Source organism: Balaenoptera acutorostrata, chromosome 4 (assembly GCF_949987535.1).
Source record: "Balaenoptera acutorostrata chromosome 4, mBalAcu1.1, whole genome shotgun sequence".
NCBI lineage: Eukaryota > Metazoa > Chordata > Mammalia > Artiodactyla > Balaenopteridae > Balaenoptera > Balaenoptera acutorostrata.
This window is the reverse complement of record NC_080067.1, coordinates 40,279,508-40,297,834: the sequence shown is the minus strand read 5'-3', so window position 1 is coordinate 40,297,834 and position 18,327 is coordinate 40,279,508. Positions and strand designations below refer to the sequence as shown.

Genomic DNA, 18,327 nt, shown 5'->3' with positions numbered 1-18,327 from the left:
GACTTCTTTGTAGAAATTGGTAAGATGATTCTAAAGTTCATATGGAATTGTAAGGGACCCAGATTGGACAAAACAATCTTGAAAAGGAAGAACAGAGTTGGAGAACTCACACTTCCCAATTTCAAACTTACTACAAAACAATGGTAATCATGACAAGGTAGTACTGGCACAAGGTTAGATGTATAGATCACTGGAATAGAACTGAGAGTCTAGAAATAAACCCACACATCTATGGTTAACTGAGTTTGAGAAAGGCACTAAGACCATCCAATGTAGAAAGAAAAGTTTTCAATAAAGGGTTCCGTGACAACTGGAGAGCCACATGTAAAATAATGAAGTCGAATCCTAACCTCACACCATACACAAAAATTAACTCAAAATGGATCAAAGACCTAAATGTAAGGGCTAAAACTACAAAACTCTTAGAAAAAAACATAGGGGTAAACTCGCATAGCCTTGGATTTGCCAAAGGATAATATACTTTAGATAAGATACCAAAAACACAAACAACCAAAGGAAAAAATAGATAAGTGGGACTTCATCAAAATTAAAAACAAATTTACTTCAAAGGACACCATCAAGAAAGTGAAAAGACTTCCCCAGAATGGGAAAAAATACTTGCAAATCATTTATCTGATAAGAATCTAATATCGAGAATATATAAAGAGCTCTTAAAATTCAATAATATTCAATAAAAAACCAAATAACTTAATTAAAAATGGGCAAAGGAGCTGAATAGACATTTCTCCAAGGAAGTTATATAAGTGGCCAATAAGCACGTGAAAAGATGCTCAATATCATTAGTATTTAGGAAAATGCAAATCAAAACCACCATGAGATACCACTTTATACCCACTAGGATGACTAGAATCAAAAATCAGTGTTGATGAGGCTGTAGAGCAATCAGAACCCTCATCCACAGCTGGTAGGAACGTAAAATGGTGAAGCCACCTTGAAAAACAGTCTAACAGTTTCTCTAATGATTGAACGTAGAGTTACCATATGACCCAGAACTTCCACTCCCAGGTATAGACCCAGAAGAAATGAAAACATGCCTACAGAAAAACTTGTACACAAATGTTTATTGCAGCATTATTCTTAATAGCCAAAAGATGGAAAGAGTCCAAATGTCCATCAACTGATGAATGGATTTTTAAAAATGTGGTACATACCTGCATACAGTGAAATATTATCCAGCCATAAAAAGGAATGAAGCACAAATACATGCTACAACATGTTTGAATGTTAAAAACATTATAAGTGAAAAAGCCCCTCTTTAAGACACACCATATTATATGACTCCATTTATATGAAATATCCAAAAGAGAGACAGAAAGGAGATTAGTAGTTGCCCAGGGCTGGGAGTGACCTGGAAAGGTAGGGGGTGATAGCTAAAGGATTTCTTTTCGAGGTGATAAAAGTGTTCTAAAATTGACGGTGGTGATGGTTGCATGTACCTGTAAATATACTAAAAGACATTCAGTTCTACAGTTTAAATGGCTGAGTTGTATGCTATGTGAACTATTATCTCAAAGCTGCTTTAAAAACATACACTGACATTAGTAATCTTAGGAATTGAATCGGTTCTTTCTCTCTATGTACATTTGTATATATACATATATCCATGCATGCATATATACATACACATATACGAATGTATGTTTTATAAGATTTGATGTTATTACAAGGAGAATATTTGATAAAGAGTATTAACAGATTAGTTACATTTAACCTACATAAATAGGATAATTTTGCCATACAAAAATAGAATGAAAGCGGATTATGCCACTTTCAACACTGCCTCTTTGTACTGATAAACGAAATATTTCTCAAAATACCCCTGGGCTAGTCTTCCTGGCAGTTCCCGTCACCTCACCCCTCTGTGACAATTCTCACTGTGCTCTCCTCCACCTCATATATCGCTGCGCGATTCATCTTACAAGATGCTGCCTTCTTTCCCCTGATGCACCAGTGTATTTTTCCTGTTACGTTTCCAAGCTTTCTCCCCTAGAGCTCCACTTGGAGCCCAAATAGGACCTTTAGAGGCCCCGGGACTAAGGAGATGTTGGTGCCAGAGGTCCTGCCACCCCCATCTCGCATCTGACATAATTCAAAATAAAGCATCACTCATCTATAAAAGGTACAAGTCACATCTATGTTGAAATGAAAATAGCCCCTTTTTTTTTTTACAATTTTGGCTTGCAAAATTCCAGATCAACTTGGCAAAATTTAATATTTCTCCTTTCTTGGGCCCTCTGCTGTGTTCGTGCCCTAAGCCAGTGCTTAATTTGCTCCTTCGATCATGCACCTGAGTTTGCCAAGCTGATTTTTCTCATTCACCCCCTCCCTCCTCACTCTCCTCCTCCACCCTCGACCTCACTCTCACCCTGACAAATGCTCCTTCTGGTCTCCGTGACAAACTTGTGTTTGGCTGTCACCTGGAAAGGCAAGAAGCATGAGCTGAATGCCAGCAATTCTCTAAGGCCCAGCCAAATCATTTCTCCTGCAAGGACAGAAATATTCTTTTAACCCCACCTTGGCCCTGCCGGAATCAATACGGGTTTTGTTTTTGTTCATCAATAACTGAAAATTTGGAAAAACCAGGTGACTGACTTTCTAGAACACAATTCAAGATCTCTTTTTAAATAGTTAATTTTAGAGAACTTACGAACTGAAGGTCATAAATATTGGAAATATTATTTGGCAAAACCCAATAAAAAACCAAGACAGATTTTCTTGTACAACTCTCCCTGAATGATGCATGGCTTGATAGAGCAATATTTTTTAGACTGATAGTGTTTGGCAGAGCTTTCTGTAGGGAATATTGTTGACTCATGTTCAATGAGTAATTTTTACATTGAAATTCACATCTAAAGTATCTGATGTTTCTATTTGCTCAGACATGTTAGCAAACATAAAAATGAAAAATATTGGCATACAATGAAAAGAATATTTTTAATCTAGTACTTTTACTAGAAACACATTATTCCTTTTTCAAACAGAAAAGCCAATTATTCTACACTCACAACAGAATCATTCAAGTCACAAAGGATAAAAGAAAGCATTTAAAAAGAATAAAAATGACTGACATATAGGGCTCTGACTGCATTCTACTATATGTTCTAGCTTATGAATTTTCTGATTTTGCAGAAAGCCCATTTTTCTTCCATCACTTCTTTCCACAGACATAAGAAATTTTTGGTGGAGAGCAGGCAGTTACCCACACTTAACACATTTTGATGTGACATTCCTGTCTTCCAATTCTTTGTGATTGGATTTTCAGTTTCTGCCACAGGCATGTTATATGATACCAGGAATTGATCAACAGTTGCGGCTGTGAGAAAAAAAAAAAGGAAAATAAAACCTACTCTGTCTTGGTGCTTGTTATAGTGAATATAGTAGGCATTGAACTATTTGTCAATGGAAGCACCAGTTAACTCATTGCCATGTGCTATAAGATCTCTAATCTACTTTAATATATTCCCTGTAGGTAATGTGAAATTAAGTATGTGCTAGTTAACACACGTTTTAAATCTAGGGGCAGAGATTTGCCCAATGGAGAATCTACACAGAAGGGGTAATCAGCTTCTAGACTATAGCAGTCTCATACTAGATGTGGCTACCATAAGGATTATTGGTATCTTGAGCAAAGCAAGGGTATGGTAATTAGATATTCCATTAGAATTGAATGTCAGAACTGTGTTATTGATAAAAATGGGGACCTGTTGACTATATAATGTATGTTAGAAATGGGCTCTCCTTTGTGAAATTTGAGGTGGTCAAGATAAGAGGATTGGCTATACCTCTTGCATGAATAAGGTATCAAAACTGGGGAAGGCCTGTAGTCTATGTCCTTAGGGAAGGCACCCCAGGCTCATTCCCTAAATGATCCTCTGTCCATTGGTTTCAGAGGATTCTTGTTGCTTGATGATATCTAAAAGGCTAGCAGAATCTTGCCTCTGAAATGTTGTTGTGTCTGCCTCGAGAGAACTTGTCAGGTAACATTAAAGGGATCCAGGGAGCTGGAATCTCTCTGAACTTACACAGAGTAGCAGAGATGTTTTGTGCTGCTTGCTAATAACTGTTTGCTCAACCCATACCTGCATGCATGTCAGCTTTGCTTTGGTTATAACCTAAATAGCAAGAGTGTGGCAGCAATTCACCCTCATCTACCTCAAACTGCTCTATAGATAACTGTTATCTACCAAAAAGGAGAGTTGTGTATGACTGTGTTGGCTAAGGTAGTTAGTACGGAAACCGGTCCTCACCAGATGTATTAGCTGAGGGCATATGTATCATTTTATCAGTCAAGGCTGCTGGTTTGCTAGACTGGGTTGCATTTTGGCATAACCCTATTATATAGCAGGCTAGATGATGAAATTATGGAAAAAGGAAAAGGTAGACCAGGGTAAGGAAAACCAGGCAGGGTAGTTGGGTCCTATGGGGTCTTATAGGCTATTGTAAGAACTTTGTCTTTTCCTCTGAGAGAAATAGGGAGCCATCACTGGGTTTTGAGCAGGGGAGTGACATAATCTGATTTATATTAGGGCCATTATTGATTGTTGGATTGAAAATAGTCTTGGAAGGCTGGGTTTGAGGCAGGTTCACTAGTTAGGAAGCTCTTGCAGGAATCCAGGGAGAGAGGACAGTTAGTTACTCAGAGTGTGGGGGTATTAAGGCGTGGTTGCATCTTGATCTATTACAGTTAGAACTTACCAGATTTGCTGGGTTGGATTGGATGGGAGGTGTGTGAGAGGAGAGGAGCCAGCAATGACTGGGGGATCTGGCCTGAATGTCTGGAAAATGGAATTTCCATCAGCTGAGAAATAGAAGACCATGTATACAGTCGGTTTGAAAAAAATAAATAAATGTGGGAATGTCTTATAATTTATGAATTGCTATAAAAATATGGCGTTTGGCATGTTTATGAGCTCTCTGTAATTTAGCATGTGTTTAGTATAGAGTGTTGCTTTTTGCCCGACTTACTCTTACGTAAATTTCCTGGTTTCTAATGATCACACCACACACCACACAAGACATCTGCTTTCACTTGTCATCTCAGTGCTTTCTGTCTCCTCCAGCCCTGCCTGGTCCCACATGGTGTCAAGGTAAGACTGTTTCAAAGATGGCAATCGCAGAGTTTGTACTTGCTGACTAGTGAGGAAGCTTGCCATCTGCTTGGCTCATGAAATCACTTGAAAAGCAAAATGCGATTTCTGCTACCAGTTTGCCTCTAACAGTCATCAGTAACTCAAGATGTTTATTGAGGTTGGGGTTCCTTGGGTCTGATCTGCCAGGCTCTGATTCACTTTTTAGTTTTCTCTTTCTCGGAGACTTCACAGCAAACCTATTGGTGCCAAGAAAGATACATGATACGTTTCACATTCATGTGCAGTAGTGACGGGGGATGTGCCCTCCAGCTACTAAGAAGGGGGGAAGAGAAAGAAACTTCAAAACACCATATTCCTGTTTACTTAAAAAAATAAATAACATACTTTCCTTCTAGCCATGATGTTGTAATAGGGACTGGATTCAATCTTCAACATAAAAAAAAAAAAAAAGGAAAATCAAACAAAATACGTGAAACAAAGATTCCCATGAATTGACTAAGAGGCAGTGCAAGACTGTGATCTTTGAGAAAAGGACAGTCAAATCAGTAAGATGTGCTCTACCATTGACTCAACTTACTGCCCAAAGGCAGTTTCCAGGTTGTGGAGCCCAGAGGTCTGGCTGAATTGAAGAGATAGAAATCAGAATTTTGAGAGAATAGATGCCTAGAATTTGTGGGAGAGAACACCAGAGAAGAGAGTGCTACCTGGAGAGTTCCTGAGATGGGCAGATGGGTCCTCTCCAGGCTTTGGCTGAGTCCTGATCTGCACCAGCCTGAGAAGAAACTCCTCGAGGCTGGGGAAAGACCCACAGACAGCAATAGGTCAAACGTTTCCAGAAGCTCACACTGGGCTAGAAATAATTCTTAGTCCCATCAGCCAGAGTGGGGAGGCCTTGTAAAACGTGGGCATTGAGTATAGTTTGAAGAAGGGTGTTAGCATTAGACTAATGGTTTCTCCTGAGCCATCCTAATGAACTTCAAAAGCATGTTTTGGGAATTCCCTGGCGGTCCAGGGGTTAGGACTCTGCACTTCCACTGCCGGGTTCGAACCCTGGTTGGGGAGCTAAGATCCCACAAGCCACACGGCGTGGCCAAAAAAATAATAATAACAAATAAAATAAAGTTAAAAAAAAAAAAAACGGGGCTTCGCTGGTGGCGCAGTGGTTGAGAATCTGCCTGCCAATGCAGGGGACACGGGTTCGAGCCCTGGTCTGGGAAGATCCCACATGCCACGGAGCAACTAGGCCCGTGAGCCACAACTACTGAGCCTGCGCGTCTGGAGCCTGTGCTCCGCAACAAGAGAGGCTGCGATAGTGAGAGGCCCGCGCACCGTGATGAAGATGTGGCCCCCGCTTGCCACAACTAGAGAAAGCCCTCACACAGAAACGAAGACCCAACACAGCCAAAAATAAATAATTAATAAATAAATAAATAAATAATTTATTTTTTAAAAAAGCAAGTTTCGCAAAGATGAAACTGTTCCTAAGTAACTTAGTTGCCTGCTGGAACCAAGCCCAATACTCCTTAAAGTGATACAAAAAAATCCAGTACCCAAACATGCAAAATTCACAATATCCAGCATCCAATCCAAACTGGCAAGTTCATTAGTTTCCTAGGGCTGCCGTAACAAAGGAACACAAACTAGGTAGCTTACAGCAACAGAAATGGGTTCTCTCACAGTTCTAGAGGCTAGATGGGTGATATCAATGCGTCTGCAGGGCTGTGCTCCCACTACGGCTCTGGGTAGAGTCCTTTCTGGCTGCTTCCTGGCTTCTGGTGGCGGATGTCAATCCGTGGTGCTCCTTGCCTTTCAGCTGCGTAACTCCAGCCTCCGCCTCTGTCACATGGTTCTCTCACCATGAGTTTCTGCCCTCTCCTCTTATAAGGACACCAGTCATATTGGATTAAGGGCCCACCCTCATCCAGGTCTCAACTAATTACATCTGCAACAACCCTATTTCTAAATAAGATCACATTCCAAGGTACCAGGGGTTAGGACTTAACACAGCCTTATTGGGGGACAAAATTCAACCCATAATACCAGGCATGCAAAGAAGCAGAAAAATAAGGCCTATAACCAGAAGAAAAATCAATCAGTAGATACAGAGTAGAAGCTGTTGAGATGATGGAATTAGCAGACGCAGATGCTACCACAACTATAATGAAAATGCTCCATATGTTCTATTTTGGATAGTTTTATTGCTATGTGTTTTTTGGGATTATTTTTTATATAATTCCATTAATCTCTGTAGTAGCATAAGGAACAGAGATAAATACTATAAATCATAAAGTAAGTCCTAAAAGATCTCTGTGAGTGCGAGTCAAGGACATTTTCAGAACTGCTTCTTCATCTCTAAAATGGGAATAATACTTACCTCCCAGGTAAAGTGCAACAATCAAATGAAATTTTTATATACTTACTTGGTACGTAATCAACTCACAATAAATAGCAGCAATTATTGTTACTAAAGCTTGAAGCAATTACAAAAGCAATTATAGGTCAAATGATTAGAGACCTATGATGGATGAGACTGAACACAATCCTTGTAATTATAATGGTTTTGATTTATTGCTCTTGGTAAGAACTTTACTAATTCGGACAAGTTGGGATAGGGAAAAAGTCACATCTAACTGATGAGCCGTCTTAATTACAGAACAATTTTGAAGAAATGGTTTTTGATTACTTTTAACTACATGCAGTAATTAGGGCCAGGCTACAAAGTTTTACCTAGTATATATATCCTTAAGGGACTGGCTTTAATGATTACATAAAATGATCTTTCATTAGCATAACAAGGCTTTCAGCTGTTATAAAAGAGTTTCTTTTCATAAACAGTTTGTTTTCTTCGGCGGTAGAATAAGTCCTATTGGAATGATTTGACCAGCAACAATCACGTGGCAATTCCTTCATGGATTCAGGTGTCAGCCACGAGGCACCAGGTGACGGCTGTAGCCTTGGCTGTTGGAGCACCTACATCCTGGGGAGCATTCCTGTGACTGCAGAGCCTTTGTGACCCCACTTCTTTCCTGTTGTTCCCCTACCTGTGGTGGTGTCTGCTTCCTGCAATTACTAACCTCTGGGTTATCTCTGCGTGCTATTTTTTGCTCTTTCAGTGTTTCAACAACCATATAACCAAGTCCCTGAATTAAATCCCCACGGTTTTAAATACCTGGCATAACTATCCTCTGGACTGGACCCCAGCTGACACCATACACCAAGAGGAACAGCTGGAACCAACCAGAGAGAGGCCAAAGACGGAGCGGAGGGTCGGTAACCAGAGAACAGGTCTGGGGCTGTACCGGAGGCAGTCACTGGGGGTGGATTGCTAAGGCAATCCCGCTAATTCAGCTGATGCCTTCTCTTTGGCAGGGTGCGTTGTCATGGTCCCATGCCCGCTAGCATTTCCTGCTCTCTAGCTGAGTGGCCTGGTGGAAGTCTGATCCATTATTTAGGACATGGATTTTCAATTTGCAAAACGTGAGGATTAGTCTAGATGAATTCCACATTTCCTTTCAGCTGTGAAGCTCCTCTTGAACTAATTGATGTGTTTGCTCAGGGTCGGTTGGGAAAAGCTATTCTGTCTCTTCCCATATGCTAAGTGAAGACGGGATTAAGAAAGCAGAACGATTTGGCCCCATGGGGTGCCCTGCCTCCTGGACAGGAAACAGAAAGGTTTTGTACAGTCCCTGCCGGGTTCAGGTAAGACAACTTTGCCAGGGGAAGCAGCACACGTCAGGTTCTGCAAAAAGCACTGCCCCATAGCAGGGAGCGTGTCACAGGGCAGCATGTTACGTGTTAATACGATTGTGTTTGAAAGGTGGTCATTCCAAAAGTGTGGCAGCAAAATAAAATGATAACCAGAGAAGGCTAATTAAGTTGCTGGGGTGGTATGAAAGTAGGTGCTGGGCTGGATTCCTGAGTGTGGTGTAATGAAAATGACTGTGTATTTGTCTTCCTGTGTGTAAAATGATATGCCTTTTCTGAATAAGTTTCCCAAGAAGGAATAAAGTCGTTTGTTTGTTTACCACTTTTCGAAGAACCAGCCTTCCTTTCACTTTAACTCTGTTGTTTTAAGGGGCAGCCAGCTTTCTGCTGATCTTAATGTAATTCACATGGGCAGATGCTTTGCATTTGTTCCTGTGAATCACTGGGTAGGTGTCTGCATCCTAGGCTTCTGTAGGCTTCTGGCAAAACCTGTTTTGTATTGTGACGTGAGGTGACCCAGCATCAAAGCCTTACCCCCTCAGCAGGTAAAGAAGATGATACTAGAAACTGAAGGAATCTGGGACTCTGAATAACATCATTTGCAGTTAGCTTGAGGGTAGCTCAGCTGCCTGGCTTTCAGGTTGTCAGTTAATGTGAAAAAGTTAGCATCTGCTGGATAATGAACACCGGTGACAATAATAGTATCCTGGGTATCAGTCAACTGAAAAATAAATCATTTCAGCGTTGGTCAGATGTTGCTGGTCTTTAATTTCCATGGGCCAGAATATTTTCTGGTCCTGATATAAGCATTCTGAGGCTTTGAAACTGTTCTTTCACGTGAGGCTGAAACAGCTGCCATCCATTTCTAGTCTGCACCACCTGCTGAGCCAATCCATCCTTAAAGCGTGGTGGTCAGCTGACCAGACGTGATTCTCCAAATGGCTGCGGGCTTGAGCTGAGGGAATGGCAAAGCGGTTGACAAAGTGGTCGGTGAGGGGGTCTGAGCTACTTGTGCATGCAGCTTGCTTATGCCCTCTGATCTGGCGGGCTTTTGACCCCAGATATTCCCTTTCCATCTTGTGATGAAGCGCTGCTGGGCCTACTTGACGGCATCACTTGGTGGGTCTGATTGGACCAAGCTCGTGCTGAGCGTTTCTGGCTGCATGGTTGTCTGGTACCCTGTGGCCAAGCACTCCATCCCTCCCAGAGCTCAGGAGCAAATGAGGAGTTGTCTTTCAAAAGGTGTCTAATTCTTCCCCGCCTATGGCATGGCCTTGCTCCAGATCCCTAGGACTTGTAGGACTCCGTCCTCCACCGCGGCTTACATACACTCGATGCAGCATCTTTTCCAACCACGGATATCTCTACCACCACAGGTTCTGCTGGCTCAGAAGGCTAAGGTGACAGGGTTGCTGTACCACCACAGCCTGGACCTGCTGAAGAGCCCTTTCCTTCCTGGGGCCCCACTCAAGGCTGGCAGTATTTGCATCACCTGGTACAGAGACTGGAGCAGTGTCCCCAGGTGTGGAGTGTGCTGCCGTCAGAGCCTGAATGCACTGAGCTCCCTACTTCAGGGTAGAAGGTAAGCCGCAATAATTCTTGTTTTACTCTGGAGAGGATTAACTGGCATGCCTAGTACCACTGGGCTCCAAAACTTGTCCTGATGTAGCCCCTTGAATCTTTATAAGGCTTGTCTACCACCTTCTGGGGTGCATGGGTCTTACCAAGGCCTCCAGCATGCTAGCTTTCTCATTTATCTTGCCCAGTAGCATAATGTTATACGTCTAATCAATCAACGTGATTCTCTGTTGGATATCCAGATAATCCAGATATTTTGGAATATACTATGACCGGAGGAAGGAGAATTAACATAGTTCTCTGGCAAATTGTAAATGTACGGTGCTGCCTGTTCCATGTGAATGCAAACTGTTTCTCATCCTCTCTTCTGATTAGAATAGAAAAAAACATATATGCCAGATCAATGGCCACATAGCAGGTACCCGAGGTTGTGTTAATCTGCTCTAGAAGAATACCGTATCTGGCATAGTGGCTGCAATTGGGGCTATTACCTGGTGGAGTTTTCAAAGGTCCACTCTAGAACCCATCTGCTTTTTCTTTTTTTTTTTTTCCTAAACAACTTTTTATTGAAGTATAGTTGATTTACATTGTTGTATTAGCTCCAGGTGTACAGCAAAGGGATTCAGTTTTATATATATATATATATATATATATATATATATATATATATATATACTTATAGATATATTTTTCAGATTCTTTTCCACTATAGGTTATTACAAGATATTGAATATAGTTCCTTGTGCCATACAGTAGGTTCCTTGTTGTTTATCTACTTTATATAGAGTAGTGTGTATCTGTTAATCCCCAGCTCCTAATTTATCTCTCTCCCTCTTCCCCTTTGGCAATCATAAGTTTGTTTTCGAAGTCTGTGAGTCTGTTTCTATTTTGTAAATAAGTTCATTTGTATCATTTTTTTTTAGATTCCACATATAAGTGAATTCTATTGTATTTGTCTTTTTCCTTCTGACTTACTTCACTTATTGTGATAATCTCTAGGTCCATCCATGTTACTGCAAATAGCGTTATTTCATTCTTTTTTATGCTTTTATTTATGTATACATGTACCACATCTTCTTTATCCATTCATCTGTTGATGGACATTTAGATTGTTTCCATGTCTTGGCTATTGTAAATAGTGCTGCTGTGAACATTGGGGTGCGTGTATCTTTTTGAATTAGAGTTTTTGTCTTTTCTGGATATAGGCCCAGGAGTGGGATGGCTGGATCATATGGTAACCATATTTTTAGTTTTCTGAGGAACCTCCATACTGTTTTCCACAGTGGCTGCACCAATTTACATTCCCACCAACAGCGTAGGAGGGTTCCCTTTAGAACCCATCTGTTTTTTTCCCCATGGGCCAGGCTAGAGAATCAAATGAAGATATGGGGACCACCACCACTGCATCCTTTAGATCCTTAAAGCTGGCACTGATTCCTGCCATCCCCTACCTATTGGATGTGATAATTTTTTAAATTTGGGGGTGGGCAGTTTCAGAGATTTCAGTTTGACCTTCCCCACCATGAGATCCCTTATTTCACAGATTGAGGATCCAATGTGGGCATTACACCCACTGACTAAGCACTCTTTTCCCAACTATAAATTCAGGAACCAGGTAAACACACACTTGGTGGGTTTACAGACCCGGTGGACTCCATCGATCACACCAAAACCCCATCCCCCAAGGAGGAGGGCCAGGGTGACACTTCAGATATCTGGGCACCAGTGTCAACTCAGACGGTCTAACAGTTCCTTCTTTCTAACTTGGACAGAGGACACAGCCTGCAAACAGTTGTCTACCAGGAAACACTTCACACAAAACAAAACAAAAACACCTAAGCTGTAACAAATTAGGAATATATAGCAAATGTCCAAAGAATGGCTCTGACAATGGTGGTGCAGGAACCTGAAGGAGAACATTGGAGCTGAAGACCTTTATCCTAAGATCTCTATCAAGGCAGCATATTCCTCGAGTGGATTCTTTAGGGATTCATATGTAAACATAAATCTGCCAATAATCAGTAGGGGTACATCGTTATTTCTATTTCAGAAATAACATCCAAAAAGAATCTCAGATATTTCCATCAAAACAAAACAAATTCCATATATATGTGTTAGCATATGGTATTTGTTTTTCTCTTTCTGACTTACTTCACTCTGTATGACAGACTCTAGGTCCATCCACCTCACTACAAATAACTCAATTTTGTTTCTTTTTATGGCTGAGTAACATTCCATTGTATATATGTGCCACATCTTCTTTATCCATTCATCTGTTGATGGACATTTAGGTTGTTTCCATTTCCTGGCTATTGTAAATAGTGCTGCAGTGAACATTGTGGTACGTGACTCTTTTTGAATTATGGTTTTCTCAGGGTGTATGCCCAGTAGGAGCAGGACAGGAATAAAGATGCAGACGTAGAGAATGGACTTGAGGACACAGGGAGGGGGAAGGGTAAGCTGGGATGAAGTGAGAGAGTGGCATGGACATATATACACTATCAAATGTAATAGATAGCTAGTGGGAAGCAGCCACATAGCACAGAGAGATTAGCTCCGTGTTTTGTGTCCACCTAATGGGGTGGGATAAGGAGGGTGGGAGGGAGACGCAAGAGGGAGGAGATATGGGGATATATGTATACATATAGCTGATTCACTTTGTTATACAGCAGCAGCTAACACAACATTGTATAATTGTAAAGCAATTATACTCCAATAAAGATGTTAAAAAAACAAAACAAAACAAATGACTCATTTGGAACTTAATAATTTTGAATTGACAAGCACACATCCAAGGGAAATATGGATGTGAGCTAATGGAAAGAAGGCATCAACTACAGTTTACTTTCATCCTTAAGTATGTATTGGCCTTGACAGTTTTAATCACTCTTTTTGTCTAAGTTACAGAGCTTTGTGCTATTTGGCTCTCAGTTAAATTTGTTCCCTGAAAAGGGAATATAAGCCAATGCTCAGTGTTCTAATTGCTTTCAAGTAAAGCAGATTAGCAATAATATGCATCCCATTGCTTTCTGTTCGATAATTATATATGTTGATATGTTTCTTCAAAAGAGTATTCACCACATATGGTGCTTTCTAAAAGGCTGAAACAGTGGCTCTTTTAGGGAAATGGCATTAATAGCATTTTCTAACCCTCATATTGATAACCACCTTCGGTTGATAGATATATTACCAGTGTTTACATACATATGTGTATACCAATCATGTTTTAAGGTCCATATGCAGAATAAAAGGTCCACCCCTATTTCCAAGTAGACTGCTTCCAAAACTCTCAGGGCTCTCCGCTCTGGCTTCAGCTGACAAGGGGCCCAGATGGAGCTGATTCTGTTGCTCTTGGCTGTCTTCCACAGTAATGAGGGCCCTTGGTCTTGGAAGGGACAGCAAAGGCCATCTAGAGACAAGAAGATCCCAAACCTGACATCAGGTTTATCAGATTCACCTGGGGAGCTTCAAAATACATAACTTTCAGTGCTTATCTGAAAGTTAAATAAATCAGAATATATGGAAGAAGGACTTGAGAAAACATCAGCCAGATCTGGGAATTGCTGCTCTGGTCCAACCACCTTCATGATTTTATTAAGTCTTCATATTTAGAGTCAGAAGTAAGTAGGTCTCCTTAGAACTCATTCTCTTTAACTTCCGGTTGTTGAACTGTCTGTGAAAGTCCCTGCGTGGATGGACCAGACCCATTTGTTTTGATCTGATGGGGCATCATGTCTGTTTATCTCGGTATCCTTCCACAGGGCCTCCACTGTACCTGGTTCAGAGCCATAGTGTAATATATTTTGGGTCAGATGAATTAACAAACTTAGGTTTCAGATTTTTTGGTATTCAGACAAAGAGGGAAAAAATAAACATCATTCAGAAGAGAACAATTTTCTTCTGTCCCTAAACATTGGTTAGATCAGAACAAAAATTGCTGTAATCCAAGTGTCCATCAGTACAATATGACTTATCCATATAGTAGAATGCTGTTCAGTAATGAACAGGAATGAAGTACTGAACCATGTTCCAACAGAGAGGATCCTCAAACATACTTTGCTAAGTGACAGAAGCCAGACACAAAAGATTCTTATTGCATGATTCAACTTGTGTGAAATTTCCAGAAAAAAGCAAATCTATAGAGAGAGACAGAAGATCAGTGGTTGCCCAGTACTGGAGGTAGGCCCAGGAATTCACCTTAAATGGGCATGGAGAAATTTTGGGGGTGATGGAAATATTCTAAAACTTGATGTTGGTGATGGTTGCATAAATCTTTCAATGTTATTAAAAACTGAGTTGTTTACCTACCAAAACAAACAAACAAACAAACAAAAGCTGTTGTAATCTCTTAAGAGCATAAACTGGGTTCCTCACCCATATGTGGGAATTATAAAGTTCTTCATTGCCATCTGCTGGAATCAGTGTTGTACTAAATCCAAACAGGCATAATTTACCAAAGCGTCTCCCTTAAAATAGCTTATATGGCTAATGATGTTGGAACATGCATTCACCTTAGACCCTAGACTAAAAGCCAGATGCCAGCATGAGGCCTTGTAGGCACGGGGTAGTGGGGGGGAAGAGGAGGCCTGGATTCCAGCTGGGTCTGCCCCTCTCTCGACTGTGATTCACGCTCAGCTGCATGACCTTTCTGGCCTTCACTTACGAGTGTAAAATGGAAGCTTCCATAGTGAATGATTCTGATCCTTAAACTCAAAGAGAATGCTCCTTCCCCAGTTGTCTGGCGGGAGAGCAAAGCTGGGAGGGAAGCAAGTTCAGTATTGCATGATGGAAGGTGTGTGCATGTTTGCATTTGCATGCCTACGGGAGTCCTTATGTGATGGTGGAGATATAAGGAGACCCGAGATGCTCAAAGACTAATACATCCCATCTTTATGACAGACTTTTTGGAACCGTCTATTTCTGTTTATCCTCAACATTGTGTACAATCACTAACTGACTTTACTCAGAGTTGCCTTTATATGTAGAGAAAGTGTCAAGCTGCTTTACTTTCCTACTTAATATCGTTTTGGGGGACCCTGAGGGGATTGTCTTCCTTATCTACATTCTCTTCCCCCATGTCTGAATTCCCGCCATTATAGCATCACCTTTAGCTTAAGATTTTGTCTCCAAATAAAATGGAAATATCCCTTGGTACAGAGTAAGTAAATCATTAGCAAATCACATTTGCATAGATCTTTACAGTTTACAAATTGCTTTCACACATACTAATGCTTAACTTCCATAATAGCATAAATGACAGCAAATCCAAGGTGACAGCAGCAAGGGGGCTAAAGAACTGTTGTGTGCTAGACAACATTGTCTAAATGTGTGCAGATCGCCTCACCTAAAATCATTTATATATATGTATAAATCATGCACATAAAATTTACAAACATAAAATCATTTAACTTATAAACATCATCTCACGTGATCCTCCCATTTCTGTAAAGTAGTCATTATTATTTCCATTCTACAGGTAAGGCAATGAGGAACTGGGATTGAATGAGGAATTGAGATTAAATGACTCTTGGATAGTTATCAGAGGCAAGTCCAAGTCTTTATGGAGGGCAGTGTTTGAAAGCTTGGAGGGTCAGGGTGACACAGATGTAGGTTAGAGGCAGGGGACCAGGGGAGAGAAAGGGTTGTCAATAAGAGAACAGAAGGGGCTGCTAGCTTGTTCCCTGCCTGGTTTGGTCCTTTTGCGTTTCTGCTGTCATTTGTGTAAGGATGCAAGGTGGGGCTGTGTCCTTGAAGGATTGTTTCCTTAGGTCTACTCCACGCTATCCCTTGCTTACAACAGATTTTTTTAAAATTAATTTTTATTGGACTATAGTTGCTTTACAGTGTTGTGTGTCTGCTCTACAGCAAAGTGAATCAGTTATATGTATACATATATCCCCCTTTTTTGGATTTCCTTCCCATTTAGGTCACCACAGAGTACTGAGTAGAGATCCCTGTGCTATACAATAGGTTCTCATTAGTTATCTATTTTATACATAGTATCAGTAGTGTATATGTGTCAATCCCAATCTCCCAATTCATCCCCCCTTCCGCCTCCTTGGTATCCATACGTTTGTTCTCTACATCTGTGTCTCTATTTCTGCTTTGCAAGTAAGTTTATCTGTACCATTTTTCTAGATTCCACATATAAGCGATATTATACGATATTTGTTTTTCTCTTTATGACTTCAGTCTGTGTGACAGTCTCTAGGTCCATCCACATCTCTGCAAATGGCACTATTTCGTTCCTTTTTATGGCTGAGTAATATTCCATTGTATATATGTACCACATCTTCTTTATCCATTCCTCTACAACAGGAGATTATTAGGGACACCGAAGAAAAAGTCCATCCTACTCCCTACTTTAGGAGAATGGGTCTTTTCCTGCTTTCTCAACATACATGAAACATGATGACCCAAACCAAGTGAGCCTGAGCGCAAAGATTTGAATTTGCCATTCAAATTCTGGGAGCGTTGCCTCCTCACTGGGCTAGGCGACCTTGGCCATCACGGGAGTGGAAGAAATGCTTCTTCCCTGCACGGCAGCTGTGGCCTGGCTGAAAGAAGGGCCAAACTTACCTGGAGCCCTAAGCACTTACATGTCTTGGCGTAGGTATGTTTTACCTACATGGTACCCTTGCCCCTGGGCCTGCACCAAGCTACACGTTGAAAGGGGTACCTGCAGCAGGTTTTTGCTGCCCCTGCCTGAGTCCTGCAGTGTGAGCCCTTTCCCTGTCTCCCTGGGACACATTTTGTCTTTCTCTTCGATCTCCTGGCCTTTTATACTTTCTTTTTCTTTTCCCAGGTCCACCTCCCCCTTGGTATCTGACCAACCCCTATCTATGACTTAGCTCTGACCGGTGATAGGCAAGAAAAGAAAAGGAAACATTTGGAAGAGGAGAGGTTGGTGCAGAGGAGACTGGGGTAGGAATGGGCAGAGGAAAGGTTTTGAGCTGGTGGTTGTTTAAGACTTAGTGCCGCCTTCTCGCTAAGGTCACCTGCGATGATGACACCACCGCCTCCTCACAACCCCGCTTCATTTGCACCTTTCACAGAGGCCTCTTGTCACACTCTGCCTCACTCTATAGTTACTTACGTACAGATGTGAGTTTCTTTTCTAGATGATCAGCTGTCCTGGGGGAATTTTCCATTGTCCAAAAAAAAAAAAAGAGTTAATTCATCTTTATATTCCACACATCACAGTGACTTATGTCTAATGGGATCATAGTAAATGTTTGTTGAACCAACAGAAGTAGGAAATGTGAGATGGTTTTCAGCCCGAGGCTTGCATCTCACAAAGAGCCCTCCTCCCAGGGTAAAGGGAAACAAGAGACTGTGTGTGGGACCTTCCTGGAGGAAGAAGGGAGTGATCCTGTAGATGTGCCAACAGCAGCTCCTTCAGGAATGATTCAACCTCAGGAAGCAATGGATAATAAATCTAGGAAATCTAGTTATAATTACAAATGAGTACATATATTAGATGTTCATTTATTTTTTAATTTTTTAAAAGATTTTTTTGGTGTGGACCATTTTTTAAAGTCTTTATTGAATTTGTCACAATATTGCTTCTGTTTTTATGTTTTGGTTTTTTGGCCGCGAGGCATGTGGCATCTTAGCTCCCCAACCAGAGATCGAAACCACACCCCTTACGTTGGAAGGTGGAAGCCTCAACCACTGGACCGCCAGGGAAGTCCCTAGATGTTCATTTATTTATTTGATGCATCAAATGAAAATTTTCACAATAAATCTAAACCCACAGGAGAAGTTCAACCGAAGGCTAAATTGAAATTCTATGAAAGACTGACGTTGGTAAAATTTCTGAATAAATACAAACCAACAGTGAAAGCCATGTTTGGTATTAGCCTCCAGCTTTGTTGTGTAGCATTTAATGATCCCTCCAGCCCGCCTGTACTAGATCACATATTTGGTTCTT

General features: G+C 41.1%; 1 protein-coding gene across 1 annotated transcript in view; it reads left to right on the top strand.

Moving 5' to 3' along the window:
* The first annotated feature begins 8,547 nt into the window (after positions 1–8,547).
* Positions 8,548–18,327, top strand: part of STRIT1 (small transmembrane regulator of ion transport 1) — a 51,883-nt gene continuing 42,103 nt past the window's right edge. Inside the window, exons 1-2 of the mRNA XM_028164264.2 lie at positions 8,548–8,810; positions 10,193–10,398. Of these exons, the coding sequence (XP_028020065.2) occupies positions 8,703–8,810; positions 10,193–10,398 (314 nt within the window). The 5' untranslated portion in view covers positions 8,548–8,702. The remainder of the gene's footprint in view (positions 8,811–10,192; positions 10,399–18,327) is intronic.